At 43.6% G+C, this 15,593-nt stretch overlaps 1 protein-coding gene across 2 annotated transcripts in view; it reads right to left on the bottom strand.

The window, feature by feature from the left end:
• Positions 1 to 48: 48 nt before the first annotated feature.
• Positions 49 to 15,593, bottom strand: part of LOC144138190 (uncharacterized) — a 30,667-nt gene continuing 15,122 nt past the window's right edge. For both annotated transcript variants that reach the window (XM_077670359.1, XM_077670358.1), the window contains exons 6-11: positions 14,516 to 14,615; positions 11,696 to 11,838; positions 6,372 to 6,419; positions 6,246 to 6,290; positions 2,770 to 2,920; positions 49 to 231 (exon numbers count right to left, since the gene is read on the bottom strand). In XM_077670359.1, coding sequence (XP_077526485.1) covers positions 164 to 231; positions 2,770 to 2,920; positions 6,246 to 6,290; positions 6,372 to 6,419; positions 11,696 to 11,838; positions 14,516 to 14,615 — 555 coding nt within the window. In that variant the 3' untranslated portion in view covers positions 49 to 163. The remainder of the gene's footprint in view (positions 232 to 2,769; positions 2,921 to 6,245; positions 6,291 to 6,371; positions 6,420 to 11,695; positions 11,839 to 14,515; positions 14,616 to 15,593) is intronic.

Here is a 15,593-nt window from a genome sequence, read left to right as displayed (position 1 = left end):
GTGTTCATTCCTCGAATTCTAACTTTTTGATCCATTGGTAAGACAAGCTTTCATATTTGAATAACTTTTTTTATTTGCTCGCTTGCATTGTAGTAAAATCTTTGTACACCTTTCTGAACCAAACTGCATTTCATTAAAAACCAACGAGTGAAAAATCTTGCTCCTAGGAGAACACTTTGAGCTCTTGTAAGTGGCCCTTTACTCCCGCCGGTAGGATGTTCTTTATTTGGCCTGAAAAAGGAAAGAATGAAAACCAGTTGTATATTATTCGCGTGATTCAAGTGTGTTTCTCAAACGGGCACAGAACAGTACCATACATTTTGGTAATTTAGGCTGGAGAATGCGCACCTCTTCTTATATTTTGACGAACTTAAAGATCACCGCCCCCCACCAAAAAAAAAACTCAGGTGGCAGCGTACCTGGGCGACTCTTAACACCCCCAAATGAGCGTGTGTTAGTTGTCACATAGTGTGTCGCTGAATTATGTCCTTTAGCTTAAAGCTGTTTCGAAATATTGTTGAATTTAGTGCCGCTGCATTTAGTGCCGATTGGTTTGCGGTTGCATAAAGCGTCTTCGAGTGTAGAAACTAGTAACCCAGAACTCTGCACACACAGGTGAAAACACTGACGGCCCCTGGTCTTCTATTGCATTCCAAAGCTCACGCACCAAATGGCCAGGCAATGTACCTTAGCTTGTTGAATCTTATGCAAAGCAGCTCCCAAGGGAAAGCACCGTGCCATGTTTGCATTTTCAGGTTCAATCTACGCGCCTTAGGCCCGATTATGCCCTCTCATGAACTACCCGCAAGGCAGCGCCCATGGGAGGTGTCCCGCATTGAATGAATGATGAAGTAACTCTCTTCTAAGACTCCCTGATGACGGCGATGACTACGGCCTTGTAATGAGGCAGGGCGTTCTACGGTGCATCGTTGAAAAACATTTGTGACACTGGATACACGCAGTCTGCCTGGAGTTTGCGAACACCTGGAATTAAAAATGGCATAGAAACTTTTCATGCCAAATATACACTTCACTATGCATTTCTCAATCACTGGCGTGTTCTTCAAACTACATTAGTAACGTGATTTCTAGTCCATCAGTGAAGCTAGGAAAGAATGACTGGAAGACAAAAGGAGCTGAAAATTATTTATTTCGTGAAAATTCTTCGACGTTAAGATTTGATAAAAGCCATCCTGAGGGAAGCTGAAGATGAATAATTCCTGTTATCTACCCTCTAGTTTGCATGTCTTCCCTAAGAAACTAATCTGCGGCGGCGTTGTTTATTCACCAAATACAGTCGGTGAGAAACGCCGCCTCCTACCGTGCCGTTTCGAAGATTTACTTGTATGACACGTAGTGGCATGTCATACAAGCCTGCTTTGTCTGCTTTGTCCGCGCTGCTTTGTCTCGGTGCTGTTTTGTTGCGGAGTTGTCCTATCGCAGGGCTGTTTTTTCGAGATCTCCTTTGTAGCATACCATTTCCTCACTTGGTGTTCTAACGACACGTGTTTTGTCTCGTTCTGTTCTTGTTCCGTGTTGTTTTTTCTGTGTTCTTTTTTAAGGTGCCGGTGTTTTTTATGTCGTTATAAATGTTACGGGCTTTAGATTACTATTTTTTGGCCTTTAAATAGTAAAACTCTCAGGCCGCAACATAGCATTTATAGCGCTTTTTAGCGTTTAATCCGACTTCATGTCAAATCTTGTGTGACAATTTACAGTTTCTCGCTTTTTATGCAAATTTCTTAATCTTTTGTTCCCCCTTGATTGGTTTAGTCTTTTCCGCTGCTACATCTCACACATACATAATCTGAGACCGCTTTCTGTTTGGAACCTCTACGCTTTTATCCTTCTCAAGTGTCAACGGCGCAAATCTCTTCCAGCACAAAACAAAGCAGCGCCATTCCACGCTGTCGCTGCAATGTAAAATAATTTACCTCTTTGAGAGGAATTCCCACGGTCTATATCACCCTTACACCCCAGCCAGAATACAAGAACATCATTTTAAATGGCGTGTAGTATAGCTAACATTCTTCCACGTTAAGAAATCTTAAGAAAGCACTCATTAAAAGGGTTGTTTTCTTTTGTTTTTGGCTGGCGTGTACGAGTGTTAGTTATACACGAAAATTACTGTTAAGGGTGTAAGCAATTTCGAACAGAAGAAATATTATTGGATGTGACTTTTACATGTCATGAAAATCTGGCACTACTTATCCTACCGAACATTGCCGTGGTGTTATGAGGTTATTTACCTATTGTTGCCATTATTTTAAACATCCGTTTATCAAGCCTGTGTAGGACTTAAACTCAATCCCGTTGTGAACTAAGGCGCTGCACAGCCTCGACAGTGAAAAATATGCTTTGAATTGAATCACTTCCATTTTCTAGATTAATCGTTCATGAGATAGCACCATGATACGGGGTGCTATTAACTGCGGAAAACAACTCCGTCTTGCCCATTTGGCATCAAAACTGTTTACCGTACCTCTAGCGTTGTTATTCAGGGTGCCGGAAATAAATCAGTTGTATACAAGACGCGCGGGTAAAACATTGTCGCCTTTTTGCATAACCAGTGTTCTGTCCAGTTGAATCTTAACAAGATTTTAAACTGTGGCTCAGATTTTTACGATACGGCTATGCACATCATTGCGGTTTGAGCAAAGGCATTTAATTGTGCTGTTAGCACAACCCATGCTTTAATACTGGAAACATAATTTGCTCAATATTTCTTACACAATTTATATTCCTATAAAGCCTAAAATGTGGACTTACATTGGAAGATTAGCTGACCCATCTCCGAGAAAGCGTAGAAAAATGTATTTGGCGTCTTTCCGATGGTCATGTGTACAAAGTCGAAAGCAGAACATATCAGCTGCCAAATTATGGTGAATGGTTTGAAAAATGGCAGTTTCTTCAGGATGCACTGCAAACATGTACCACCAAATGTACAATTAGCACTCTTGAGGCGTGCAAGGTTTCGTCAAAGGGCGCTCCGGCAACACATTCATCGAAACTTGACATTTTGCCAATCAAGTAGTTCTGTAGTTTGGCATGCGAAAACGTTGAGGCCATAATAGTATGCAAAAAAGTAAAGCGAACACTCCAGATCTTCATTCTGAAAAACAGCAAGTAGTATTGCTTAAGGTGTTACAAAGTAAACAAGTTTACTCCTAATAGTGGGTAAACCACTTAATCTAACTCAGAATTGTACAATTACACTCGGTACACTACAAACAACACGATGTTCCCAAGCTCGCAGCCATAGATTGATAAGTCTGTAAACAGCTGTTTGTAATCAATTCATTTTAGGGCTGGAAACAGTGTCCTCAATCGGACATAGACGTGTAATATCATTAAAGCCAGTCGTATTCTCGGCCCTCTTCCTCCACGTTCGTTACAGTTTGTATATGGCCGGTAAAGCTTTGTTACCATCAGAGCTTTTGGTGGGCATGTGCACAGATGTGGCACACAAAAAAGGTGCGTACGTTACGCCCACATGAAAATCCTGCTCCACTGACGCATAGGCTTAAAGCAAAATGAATGCTTCTTTCTGTCCACAATCGGAATTCAGCGGACCCCACTATAGGTTCCAACGATCTGAGCTCCGACATCGAAGAACAGGGAGAACCTGCGACGGAGTGACGACACCTAATCTCTGGACCCCTTTCACAACCAGCCCCCGTCTGACGCCCATCCTGAGTTTTCAGGCCTATTTTAGTAGTCAGAAATCTAAGGATTAGAACAAAATCCTCGCTGTCCCCATTACCACCCACTTTCCCATAACCCATTCCCTATTACCACCATCCGCATCCCTCATCCCAACCTTTCCTGCTACCGTCCCAGGGGATATCAGGGGAGTCTCCCCGGGCCCGCTCTCCTGGCTGTGGTGTCGCTGTGTAGCATTTTTCCCTTTTATTTTCCACTTCGGTGGGTATTTCCTTCTCTTCAAAACTCTAGTTGACCTCGGTCCAGTTTGTTTATTTTTAATTGGCGTCACCCGTGATACGTACGTGGTACGGGTTGGGCTTTTATTTTATATTATAGCCCTTTAGCTTTATGTCCACAATCGGACTGGTGCTCAAAACTTATGCCGCCGCTGATTCCGTCACTAACGTTTAGGTCCAAAAAATGCTCTATGCTTGGTTCCCATCAATACATCGATATACCATGCACGTCACAAATGTTGATTTGTTCAAATATAAGTCCACCTTTTATCGTAGAGGTTTTGTGAAAATTCGGTCGGTCTACATACAACTGTTAAGAAAACGTCGTTTCCCAGATGCGTTCAAACCTTTCCTAATATGGCGCAAACTTTTCAAGATATGGCGTACCAGACCATATTGCTCATCATTACGTAGTTTCTAACTCCTACAACTTTCTCCGTCTTTTTGGTGTTGAGCAATGGCCTCTTGCTAATAATTAAAAAATTATGGCTGTGCCGTGCCACCTTTATGACCATTGGAGAAGAAAATGGCAGAAATATTCCCGTAATCGTCCAACAAAACCAAATATCATGTTTCCTCCCTGCCGTTTAGACCCTGTAGGACACGCAGTTTTGAAAGGGGCCATGAAGAGAAAATAAAAATTTGTTCATTTTGGAAGTACAAGCCCTTGGTAACTTACCCAGCGTGATACCAGCCACGAATTAACATTTTAAACCGTACCATACAAGAAATATTGAAAATCTCTCACATTTCACACCACAGTGACGTAATATGGACACGAATGACGTAATACAAGACAGCCATAACATATTATCAGAGTGTCAACAGCACGCTCTAATTCAAGTAATGCAATAACCGGAACCGGAAGACCCACTACATTTGCTCAGCCATGTTTGTTGCCTGCCCCCAGAAAAACAACCAAGATTCTGTGACCTAATAGATAAATTGTCAGAAAGCGGTCGGGGAGGTGCCACCGCTTTATATGTCTTCGGTATATCCTGATTATTTGTGTGAAAAAATGGCTTAATAAAACTTTCTGCTGGACTAGTTGGTTCATGGTCATCACCTGCCCGGTCCATTTTGTGTAGTTTATCTTGTTTTTTGAAGGGCCAACCTCTCTAGTGATATTTGTGTAAAGTTTGCGATAAAATTTGTATTACTGTGATCATGAGAAAGCAGTCTTTCTAGTAAACCAATTTTTTCTCTTGTCTTCATGGCTCCTTCAAGACTAGAAAGGACGCTGTTGGAGCAAAGGTGTTGCCTAATTATTTACAATGTGTATTCCTAGTAGAAACCCCTAACAAATGAAATAATAGGCCGATGAATGACAAGGGTAATATATATGCTGGTATATATATAATTATATACCAGCTGGTAATATATATATATTATTGTGCACTGAAACGGGGTCATCAAAACGTGGTGTCCCGGGTCAGCTATAGCGTACATGTGCATGGCTCATATCTCATGGCGAAAGTCTTCCTTTGAGTTACCCTGTAAGGAACGGCAAGTATTGTTCGCGCAAAACGGCGATAAATAAATGACTGCAGCTATACAATGCGTAGTTGGAGCCACAGTAATCGAAATACCTTTTGGATTGTTTATAAAACTCGTTCATTTTTACCGCAACCATTGTGTTAGCTGCCATCACGCTTGTTTTTTGCCCCTACGACGCGTGTTCCCCGTTTAAGCCCGGATGTAATTTACCCCTAAATGCAGGAGAAAAAAATTAGCAGGGGCTTAGCTCGGCTATGCCGGGATATACGTAGTGTGAGCTAAGGTTCAGCTGATTGTTCTTAGCTTTCCTGGTTGTCTAGGATTGGCTGATTACCATGCTTTCCGCTGCTCAAACGATTTTTAATCCAATCCAATCCAATTTAATTCAATTCACTCCGATCCAATCCAATTCAATCCAGTGGTGGTGGTGGCGGCGGCTCGGGTACAGTGTACTAGAATTTTCTAGTACACTGTAGTTCCGACGTGCCAGCTGTGCGCCATGTAACGTCAGTGCTCCTCGCGCATGCGTAGCACGTCTCTCCAGGAGCCACGCGAAACTGCACAACCTCGGCCAGTGTACCTCACGCTACAAAATATCGGTAGACATATATCGTGAGACTTTTTTGCCTTAACTTGGCTGGTGGCTTAGCGAGTTCGCCTACATTTGAGGCATACTTTTCTAATAGGACCAAATGTTAGCGCTAGTATGTCGCATGTTCTCATACAGCCCTTTCACTTGTTGAGACCCCGTTGCTATGAATTTCCTCATTGTCTTGCCCCAGCATGAAAATCAAATAAAGCACTTACCACGGCAGTGAGCAGGAGTGAAGTAAGTGCTTGGGTAGGCAACAGCTTCATGAAAACAAAAAGTGAAGCGCTGTTAGTTTAGAGAAAATTGGCTTAGCTGATTGTTTGATCTAAACCAGTACTCACGTCTATGTCTCCACTGTGCGTGCACATGAAGTTTTCAGGTCGAATACACTGGAATAATTCGAATTAGTTAGTCATTATGTCATTTATCGATATTTAAACGCAAGTCGGGTCTGGCATGGGTACTGTAAGCAGGATCTACAACCCGCTCGGTACCTCGAACTGGACCATTATTTCCTCCGTTGGAAGCTGCCTACACGACCCTTGGAGATTTAAGAAATGTTTATTCCCCCTCCCTGGTATTCCCTTTTCCCGCTTCTGGCCAACTGGCTTTCCCTTTTCCAACAAAGTATTTGAGTACTACTACTTTATTTTAGCTTCCAGCAAATTTGGTACGCGTAAATTTATTTTTACTCATCTGCACTCCAGCATTGGGAATGCGCGCCGAACAGCTCGGACCTGCACGGCCGCAAGACCTGATTCAGCGGGCCACCCAAGCAGCGAGAGTAAGCGGCAACCTGGACGAAAGCGGCCACCCATCTTCTCTAAATTTACCAAATAAACGTCTATTCCTCCACCTCATCTTCATCTGGACAAGAGGGGATTTTTTTATTTTACAATTCGTATTACGCAGCATTTCACATGGCTATTTTTACTGACTTTAAGGAGTGGGTTCAAGGTATCGTTTACAGTACTTTGCACTTTTTTGCGCAAGATTGCCCTTAATTTGACAAATGCGTTTCAGCATGAAGGGTTAGTTTCTCTAAAAAAAAACAATTATCCCATAACGGCATGGACTAATTACCAAGCCAGCTTTTTAGCTGTTAAATGGTCGTCCAAATAGGTAAACCAATCAATAAAATTTCCCGTCGTTGCAATTTACAGAATGTTCGTAATGATGAGATGAATACGCAAAAATACCTTGTTTGTACATTTCACCGGAGCGTGGTGTCTTACTCCAGGAGAACATCTTTTTAATTTCCACGTTGTTCCCTTCAGCCTGCATTAGCAACCTCCGCACGCATCGCTAGCCTTTTCAGTAATCATTGGCGCTCTCTCAGTCTTATAGTAAACAATGATAATAAATATTGATCATGCCTAAATGTGCGTCTTTTTTTTTTCAAGAATTAAATTTGCGTGTGATTCAACTTAAAACAAGCAAGCAAATCTGCCGTAACAAAGCAATTTCTATCCTCCTACGTAAGCCTTGGGAATTATCAGAGCTTTTTTAATGTATTGCAGGTGAAGGCTTTGTGCGCGACTATCATAAACTTTTCTTTTCCGTTTACATGCCGCATTTGATGCAGCAAATTTTAGCACAGGTTAACAACGGTAAACGGAGCCGCTACCCTTACCAGACGAACCCACATATGCTTGTGGTGGTTTGAAAAGGTAGGTCTTATGCCGCGTAATTGTGTTAAAAGTCGCCAAACGTCCACTACACGGTACCAACCGAAGATATTGGTATGAAAACACTAAGCATATGACTAAAGACAGAACAACATCATACCACATGCACTGATTGGCAATGCTGGTAAAAGCGGGCGACAAATCCGGTAGCAATAGCAGAAGTCATTCGAGAACACAGAGTCCACAGAAAGGCCCCAATGGCACAGACTTCCGCAAGTTTATATTAAGTTTTTAAAATCTCCAGCAGCTCATTGCTTCCATGCCATAATACTAGTTACCATATTACCAACCCCAAGTGAGTATGGCACCATAGAAAATGTCATAACCAACTGTCCGCATATCTATCCCAGAGGCCCTGGTAAAATCAACGATACTCATTTAGCTGGCTCTTCTGACTTTGGTTTCTGTATAGTACGTATCCTGCTACCGGAGAAAGGTAGCGCCGCCGGGAACGAGGATGCGGCCCTTGTGAATGAACATACTATTCCAGACACCCAGGGTCTATTCGATTCAGCCTGCGCCTCTTCAACCAGTTCACAGCGGTGCAAATTGGGTTCCGCCATCGTTGGAACCAGCCCTGCACGTTTTTCGTCTGCTTCTGCACCTCCTCGGCAAGGAATGCAGGCAAAGCAGTGAACTCGTTTTGCACCCGTCGGCACCACCGGTGAATCGAACGGCGCGGCTCAGGTGCCGCGAGCTGCACCACTGAAACGACCGGCGAAGTGACACACCGCCTGAAATGGTTCACGTGGCGCAGGTGAAACGAATAGACCCCCAGATATGGCGCACCTCGAATCCCTGTCGTCTGACGGTGTCACCGCACATTGCAAGTCGGTGTTCGCAAGACGTAGCATTCCTAAGAACGTTATCTCCGGCAATGGGTTCGAATTGGTGTGCACGTACTCGTCAGCTTTTGCGGAATTTCCTCGCCAGTACAATTTCCGCCACATCACTTCAACCCCACGGTACCCACAGAGCAACCGACTAGCTGAAGCGGGCGTGAGGCTTATCAGGGGGAAACCGAACGCATCTGACACAAATGACGCCAACAAAAACATCCAGCCCGGGCGTACAAGACACCGCGGCCGACAACTCTAGCGCACAACTCATCCAGCCACGTGGGCCAGAGCCAGAATTCCTGAACCTCTCCCTCGTGCACACGCGCAGCGGAACGCTGCGTGACGTCAGCGCAACGCTTTACAGTGAAACCTCGTCACAAGAGACACTGCTACAAGAGACACTTGGCTGTAAGAGACATTTGAATGAAGGCGGTTTGGTCGGTTTTCCTAGGCTTACCATGTTAGCAAATTGCATACAAGAGACCTGGGTTACAAGAGACACGTTTCCTGGGTACCTTGAGTGCCTCTTGTAACGAGGTTTTACTGTACTTCCAAAGTCTAGTTTCGCCGACAACTTTGAGCCTGCGTTCAAGCACAACGCCTCCGAAGAGGGGAAATTGGTAGTACGTAACCCATCACTGGAGAGAGGGCGCGCAGCCGGGAACGAGAGTGCGTGCCTTACAAATAAACATACTTCGGGTCTCGATTTCGCTGCGTGCAGACGCCTCTTTCCTGAACTCGCTGGCCATGCTGGCCGCCAGGGTATACGATACCCGAAGAACGTAACACGTTCATCTCTGCGTGGAACCGCCGTCATTCTTCCGCGAAAACAGAATATTTTTCCACTGGAGAAAGCACTAATTGATGCAACATCTTCAATGGCTGCAGCATTGTCACCACAACTGAAGCCCCGCTTGTTGCAGAAGCCTTCTGGGGATGGTTTACAAGCCGAACAGGTGGAAAAGTAGGTATGACGGCCGTCCCAGATCAATGCCTGCAGTGAGAACGGCAGTTTCTTCGAGGTATGTATTTTTTAAATCACCGACGCCGTACCGAGGTGGGAGAATGTGGTGAAAGGAAATTGCTGTTACCATGCGGCTGCCAATCTTGCTCAGCTCTACGCAACAAATACTATCGCGTACAATATTTTCATTTAAAGCACGGTGCAAAAACGTTGCACAGGATCTTATAACGTATTCTTTCCCAAAGAGTTTCTTTTGGCTAGAATTGCAGCCGAGCCTTTGCCAATGTCGACTATGTATAGTTGACATCAGTATAACCAAGGTTGTAGGTAAACCTCGATATTACGCTGACTGCCGCTACTTTATCCAGAATAACTATCCATGCTGCTGCCCCACTGATTCAACAGAAGCTGAAGACCAACCGACATTGCGGGTGAAATTTCTCACGTACGCTAGACTTTTTTCTACTGCGAACCAGTATATGTTTAACAGACTTGCGAAAAGTCTCGCAGTACGACAGCTCCGCTTTTATAAATGAGGAATTGACAAAGGCAAAGAACCCTCTGCTCCGAGAGCTCCAGCACAAGCTACTGCCAGGCTGTTTCATGCAGCAACAACAGTATGTCCTGTTGCCGTTGCCGCTGCTGCTTCTGATACAGCGACTGATAGAGATGCAGCGAGTAAACTGGATGGATCACGCATAAATTTGTCTCAACATCGAGTGACCCTTGCGCGGACATGCCCGCCATGCGCGCGGAACAAAACTCCGTTCAAAACCGCTTGATGAAGCGCGCGTGTTGGACCTCGTGGAGTGAGAAAACCCCATGGACATGCAAATGTGCACCTGCGCCCAATAAATTCGATCAGCAGGGAACAGCCCGACAGTAAACACGGTAGCCCGGCGGCGGAGTTGGACCTGGGACCCAAATCAGAGCCGGGAAAGCGCCATCATCACCCGACGAAAGTTTTAGGCTTCTTCCGCAATTTGAATGCGAAAGACTAGCGAATATTATGGACTTCTTTCCTGCTGCATAGTCTTCCAGTCTCTTTTCTCGCTTCGTCTGGTAGTCTTTAAAGGCTAGTTGCTCAAACAGGCATACTGGTCCCATTTCACGCCCTAGTTTCGCATGACTTTCCGTGCCGCCACGTGCATTTGTCACGGCACGCATCAAGCTCATTCTTGTTCCCTTCCGGTAGTGTAGCGGGTTGGCGCCGTGGTTAGCACGCCGCTGCTGCCCAGGGTACCCAAGTCCAAATTCCACACGACCACCGTTTATTTTCGATTTACAGCGGTGGCCACTTTAATACCACTCGGGTTTAGGCCAATGACAACGACCTTGGGTACGGTCCCTCTTCGCATTTGTTGAGACACGTAAGCCATGCGCCTTAAAATATCACGACAGCTCACAAAGGAATATTATCCGCTCAAAAACTCTCCACCGTTCAAGGTACTCTTCTAAAACAGCACTGGGGATTCGTGACAACAATCCATAAGAGTAGTGCTGAAGCAATTTGCGCGGCAAGTTCCTTCAAGCTCAACAAAACGGTAGCCACGATTACTAAATTTCATTCACATTTTCGGTTGTATTTTCAAATAAAGCTTAACCTTTCTCCTTGCACCTCAATAAGCTGAACATCTGAAACTCTCTCGTGCTGAGGCAGTTTCGTATGCTACCCGCCGCAGCGGCTCAGTGGCTAAGGCGTTGTGCTGCCGAGTACGAGGACGTGGGTTCGAATCCCGGCCGCGGCGGCCGCTTTTCTGATGGAGGCGAAAGCCAAAAACGCCCGTGTGTACCAGATTTCGACGAAAGTTAAAGATCCCCAGGTGGTCAAAATTAATCCGCAGCCCTCCACTACGGCGCGCCTCATCGCCGGCATTGCGTCAGCGCGTTACACCCTACATTCCAATCACGTTTCATATGCTCAGTCACAAAGTACTCGTTTGCCAAACTTGCGCAGATGTTATTAGGTTACCAAAGTTCATGATAACATTCCTTTTTTATTTGCTAGAGTTCTTGGCAAGTTATATAAAGTTCCCGTTTCAGTGTGCAATTTCTGGCTGCAATGTTAAGCATGTACATTTTCTTTTAAAAAGCATAATTCACGTCTTCTGTTGGACAGTTTGTGATATGCTCGTATACGGGTTAAAACAACAAGGGAGGTGAAAATGGCTTACGTCGGCAACGCCGAGGAAGTCCGGAAAATAAATGTCTACAGTCTCGTTGCAAGGCCTTGAAGTGAAGATTATAGTCGCTTGATTTTCCTGCTTCCTGAAGCGCCTCCTCATTTTTATCAGAAGTGGAAGGAGTTTCCCACTGGCTAAAGGAGAGAACACAATGTATAGACAAACTAACGATTCTGCATGCATCCTTGAACACTTCTTATGCGCGATTCTCATAAAAGACTTGCATGTTGCAGCCATGGAGATCGTTGAGAGCTCAACATATTGTTTCATTTTACGACCCACTCAATGTATCGGGTTGATATACCTATGTTTGAGTGGAAATAAAAGTTATGTTTATTGATAACCACGTCATACGTTCCTTTCTTCATTTTTATCAACCCCGGGGCTTTTCCTCCTACCCTTAGCGGTGTAGTGAATTGACCACAGCATGTTCCGACGGAAGAACAACAAAAGCTATACAAGGCATCTATTGTAAAAGAGGTTATTTATTTATTTATTTATTTATTTATTTATTTATTTATTTATTTATTTATTTATTTATTTATTAAAGCAATATTTATTTGCTTCGCTGATATGGACCGTACGCGAAAATTCACATGACGATGATGGATTTCCACCATGGAGGAAAGAAAGCTTAGGAGAGGCTCCTGTGGCCCCCGGCTACACCTGGCCCCCGGAGTGGCTCCCGCCGCATTCGGAGAAGTTTAGAGAAAACCACGTGATTTTTTTACCTCCCATGGGAGGCCACTGGCGACAGCGTCCTAGCAAGGGCGCCGATGGCCCACCCACCGAGGCCCCACGTCACTGCGCGGCCCTGCCGGTAGACAATGGTCGGAAGGCGGAGACGAAGCAGACGACAAAAGAGACAGCGAAGGCAATGGAGGTGGCACGAGAACGCAAAATAAAAGCAAATACGGGCAACCTCCGAAAATGGAGTCTCCGGCTTCAGTAGAGATGACGTAAGGACCTTCCCTAAGTTTTTCTTTCCTCCATGGTTTCCTCATGGACACATCAAGCGTCTCAAAAGAAACGAAAACGCTTCTTATGTTCGAAATAGAGCCTGGGTTTCTTGTGTTATCAAGCTTGCGCCTTTTGACAAGGTCCAAGCAGTTCGAATTTTGGACATTGGCTTTCACTTAGGTTGCATGAGAGGAAGCTTCGCGTTTTAACCATCTCTCTATTAGAAAAAGGCCGCTGATTTTTAGGTATTTATTTCAAATACCCTTTTGCCCCCGGTGGGCCTTATTCTAAAGAGTTTACTCGTTGTTATTCTAAATAACAACGAGTAAACATACAAAAAGAAGCTATAGGATGGGAATACAGGTGCGTCTTCTTAACAGGTCAGAACATAATACCAAATAATACGGACCACAGCAACCAGTTCGTTCAGGAAACACGTTTCATGGCAGTCGATACAATTATTGATCACACAAGTTCATTTTGGAGCATGATCCAGTCGTTGATATTAGATGAAAAAAAAAGAATACTTGAATACAGTTGCACGGTACTGTTATGGTCTAATTTTCTCTATACTGTCTTTTGGGGCTTACATGTAATTCCGTGGTTTTCGATAAGTATTTTAATCACTTATAGTTATCTGCTCTTCATGTTATAATGAAGCTTATATGAAGCTTTCGGGTGCAAATGTTTTCTACGCCAGTGCTCTCAGAACAGCTTTCTTACTTCCTTGTCACACGATCTTGTTTTTTTAACAACGCACAAGTCTATGTTATTTCTTTAACACTCGTTATGTTGTCGCACTTAAAGTACTAAACAAGCCAAGCTGTCTTTCATACAGAACAAGAAAAATTCTTTTGATACCGATTCTGCGCAGGTTAAAGCTACAAAATGATTTCGGTTTCATAAAGCAGTAGGCAATAAAATGATATTATTAGAAGTTATAAAAATATAATTGTATTGACAGTTCATGGCCGTCACGGAATTCTTAAGGTCTTCAAATATTTTAGCAGCGTAAAGCTATGTAAGAAGCTGAAACCTAAGCAACACTAACTTTTTACCATCAGCCCACTAGCTACTTACACTACAGCAATCTGGTGGGGGGCATCCGTATAAAATAGGTTACATAGAACTGATTCTTAATGTGTTTCTCGCGGCCGAGACATGGTCTCAGTATTGCGCCTTGAAGACAGGCAAATTCTGGTGTAATTTTGTGCGTCACGAATCAACCACTTCTTTCTCAAAGCAAAAACGCTGCAGTAGAAATTTTCTACTGAAACATCCTGTTTTTGAAGCTGGCCTCGCAATTTTTAGGAAGGGTACTTTTTGCTTAAGTTTCTTCACGCGGTTTATTCATGTTGAAACATTTCTTGTTAGTTTTATGCCCAATTATGCAAGAAATACGAGGAATGTGTTTAATTTGTAACACATGTTACCTTAATTGAGCTCCAAAAAATGAGTCGCAGACAATAATCTGATTCTGCTTGAGAATTCAACGTAACCTATGTATATTTTTTGTTATTTTTTAATGGGTCCGATTTTAACCAAGTTTTCACTTTAACAATATCTCATGCAAAGAATTCTCTCGTTATTGAAAGTTACGCTGAACGCAAAGGAACGTAATTTTTTCGATTGATTCGTAAGCCAGCCAACTATAGCAAATTTGCGTTTTATTGAAAGAAAATGTCTGAAGTAAACCTAACAACTTTCACCGCGCAATCTTTGCCGTTGTCGGAGAAAATATGATTTTCTGAACCAGCCTACAACAAAAGCCTAATATTTCTACGTTCGTCTTTATCACTCTAATTTTGGCATCAAAACGCAAAAAACACGAAGGAAACATGCTTTTCTTACTCATTGGAAAGACAACTCTCAATGCTATTATAAGGACATCTCTCAGCACCCTCAGCACAATCAGCCCAAAATTCGCCGTGGCAATGGCCTTAACGCAGCACTGAAAAATAGAAACAGTTTTACGTAAACATTAATTGAAGCGCCAACAAGAGTACTAACACGGCAGTGACTAACAAAATGAAAGCATTTGCAGAGGAGATGTTTGTACACCGTTACCTTAAAAGGTATTTAAATTTGCGTGGCAAGGAAGAAATTACAGGCGTCTCCATCTCCGGTTACTATTTTCGCGGTAGAATTCTATAATTTGGCCTGCTGTACTCCTTCGTGATTACCTCACAGACACCCTTAGATGCAAATACGAGACTGTACGGGAAAGTAATCCTGGAGCGTGAGTGTTGCAAGAGTCAGCAGTGCAAATAGTGCGAGTGCGAGTAGTGCGAATATGCTTCACACTACGCGAGCGCTTGCTTCACCTTCACAATTTCCATAGTGCTCTTGCGCACCCTTCAAAGCAAATCCGGAGTGCACAAAAAGTTAGTCATATATGGTTAGCCCACCCCCACAAGGTAGGTGAAGTAGCGAATTAATAGTACGTGCATTGAGAACACCATTTCGTTCTAACGCTTTGAACAAACTCCCATCATTTAACTGAAAAAATATTAATTTTTCTTACATATGAATTTATTCTAGTGCAATATATGGTCCCGCACCTTTTTTTACTTTCTGGTAGCGGACCTTTTACGCATCAACGTCGCTTCTACACCTACAGCAAGCAGCTCTCTTTAAATATTGGTAACTACCAGCATGTTTTGTGCACACATCTTGTTTATCGTAAAGATCACGGCAATTTACGCACTTTTCGGTAGGATATGATACGCACATTTTCGCTTCCACTTATGAGTTAGAAATCTATGTGTTAGAATATAAAAAAGCGATTACGAAAGAGCGGAAACTTGGGAGTTTTTTAAAGCGTTTTCTACTCCCACTGTTCGGAGATAAAAAGATGCCAGGCGGGCGCATGCTACGTAATATGAAGCAGCCCTAGATTGGTGCGAAGTTACACGATATAACACTTGCT

This window comes from Haemaphysalis longicornis, unplaced genomic scaffold, assembly GCF_048455015.1.
Source record: "Haemaphysalis longicornis isolate Haplotype H1 unplaced genomic scaffold, Haemaphysalis longicornis Haplotype H1 scaffold_5, whole genome shotgun sequence".
NCBI classification, from domain to species: domain Eukaryota; kingdom Metazoa; phylum Arthropoda; class Arachnida; order Ixodida; family Ixodidae; genus Haemaphysalis; species Haemaphysalis longicornis.
Note: the sequence above shows the minus strand (reverse complement) of the source record. Positions and strands in the feature narration are given on the sequence as shown.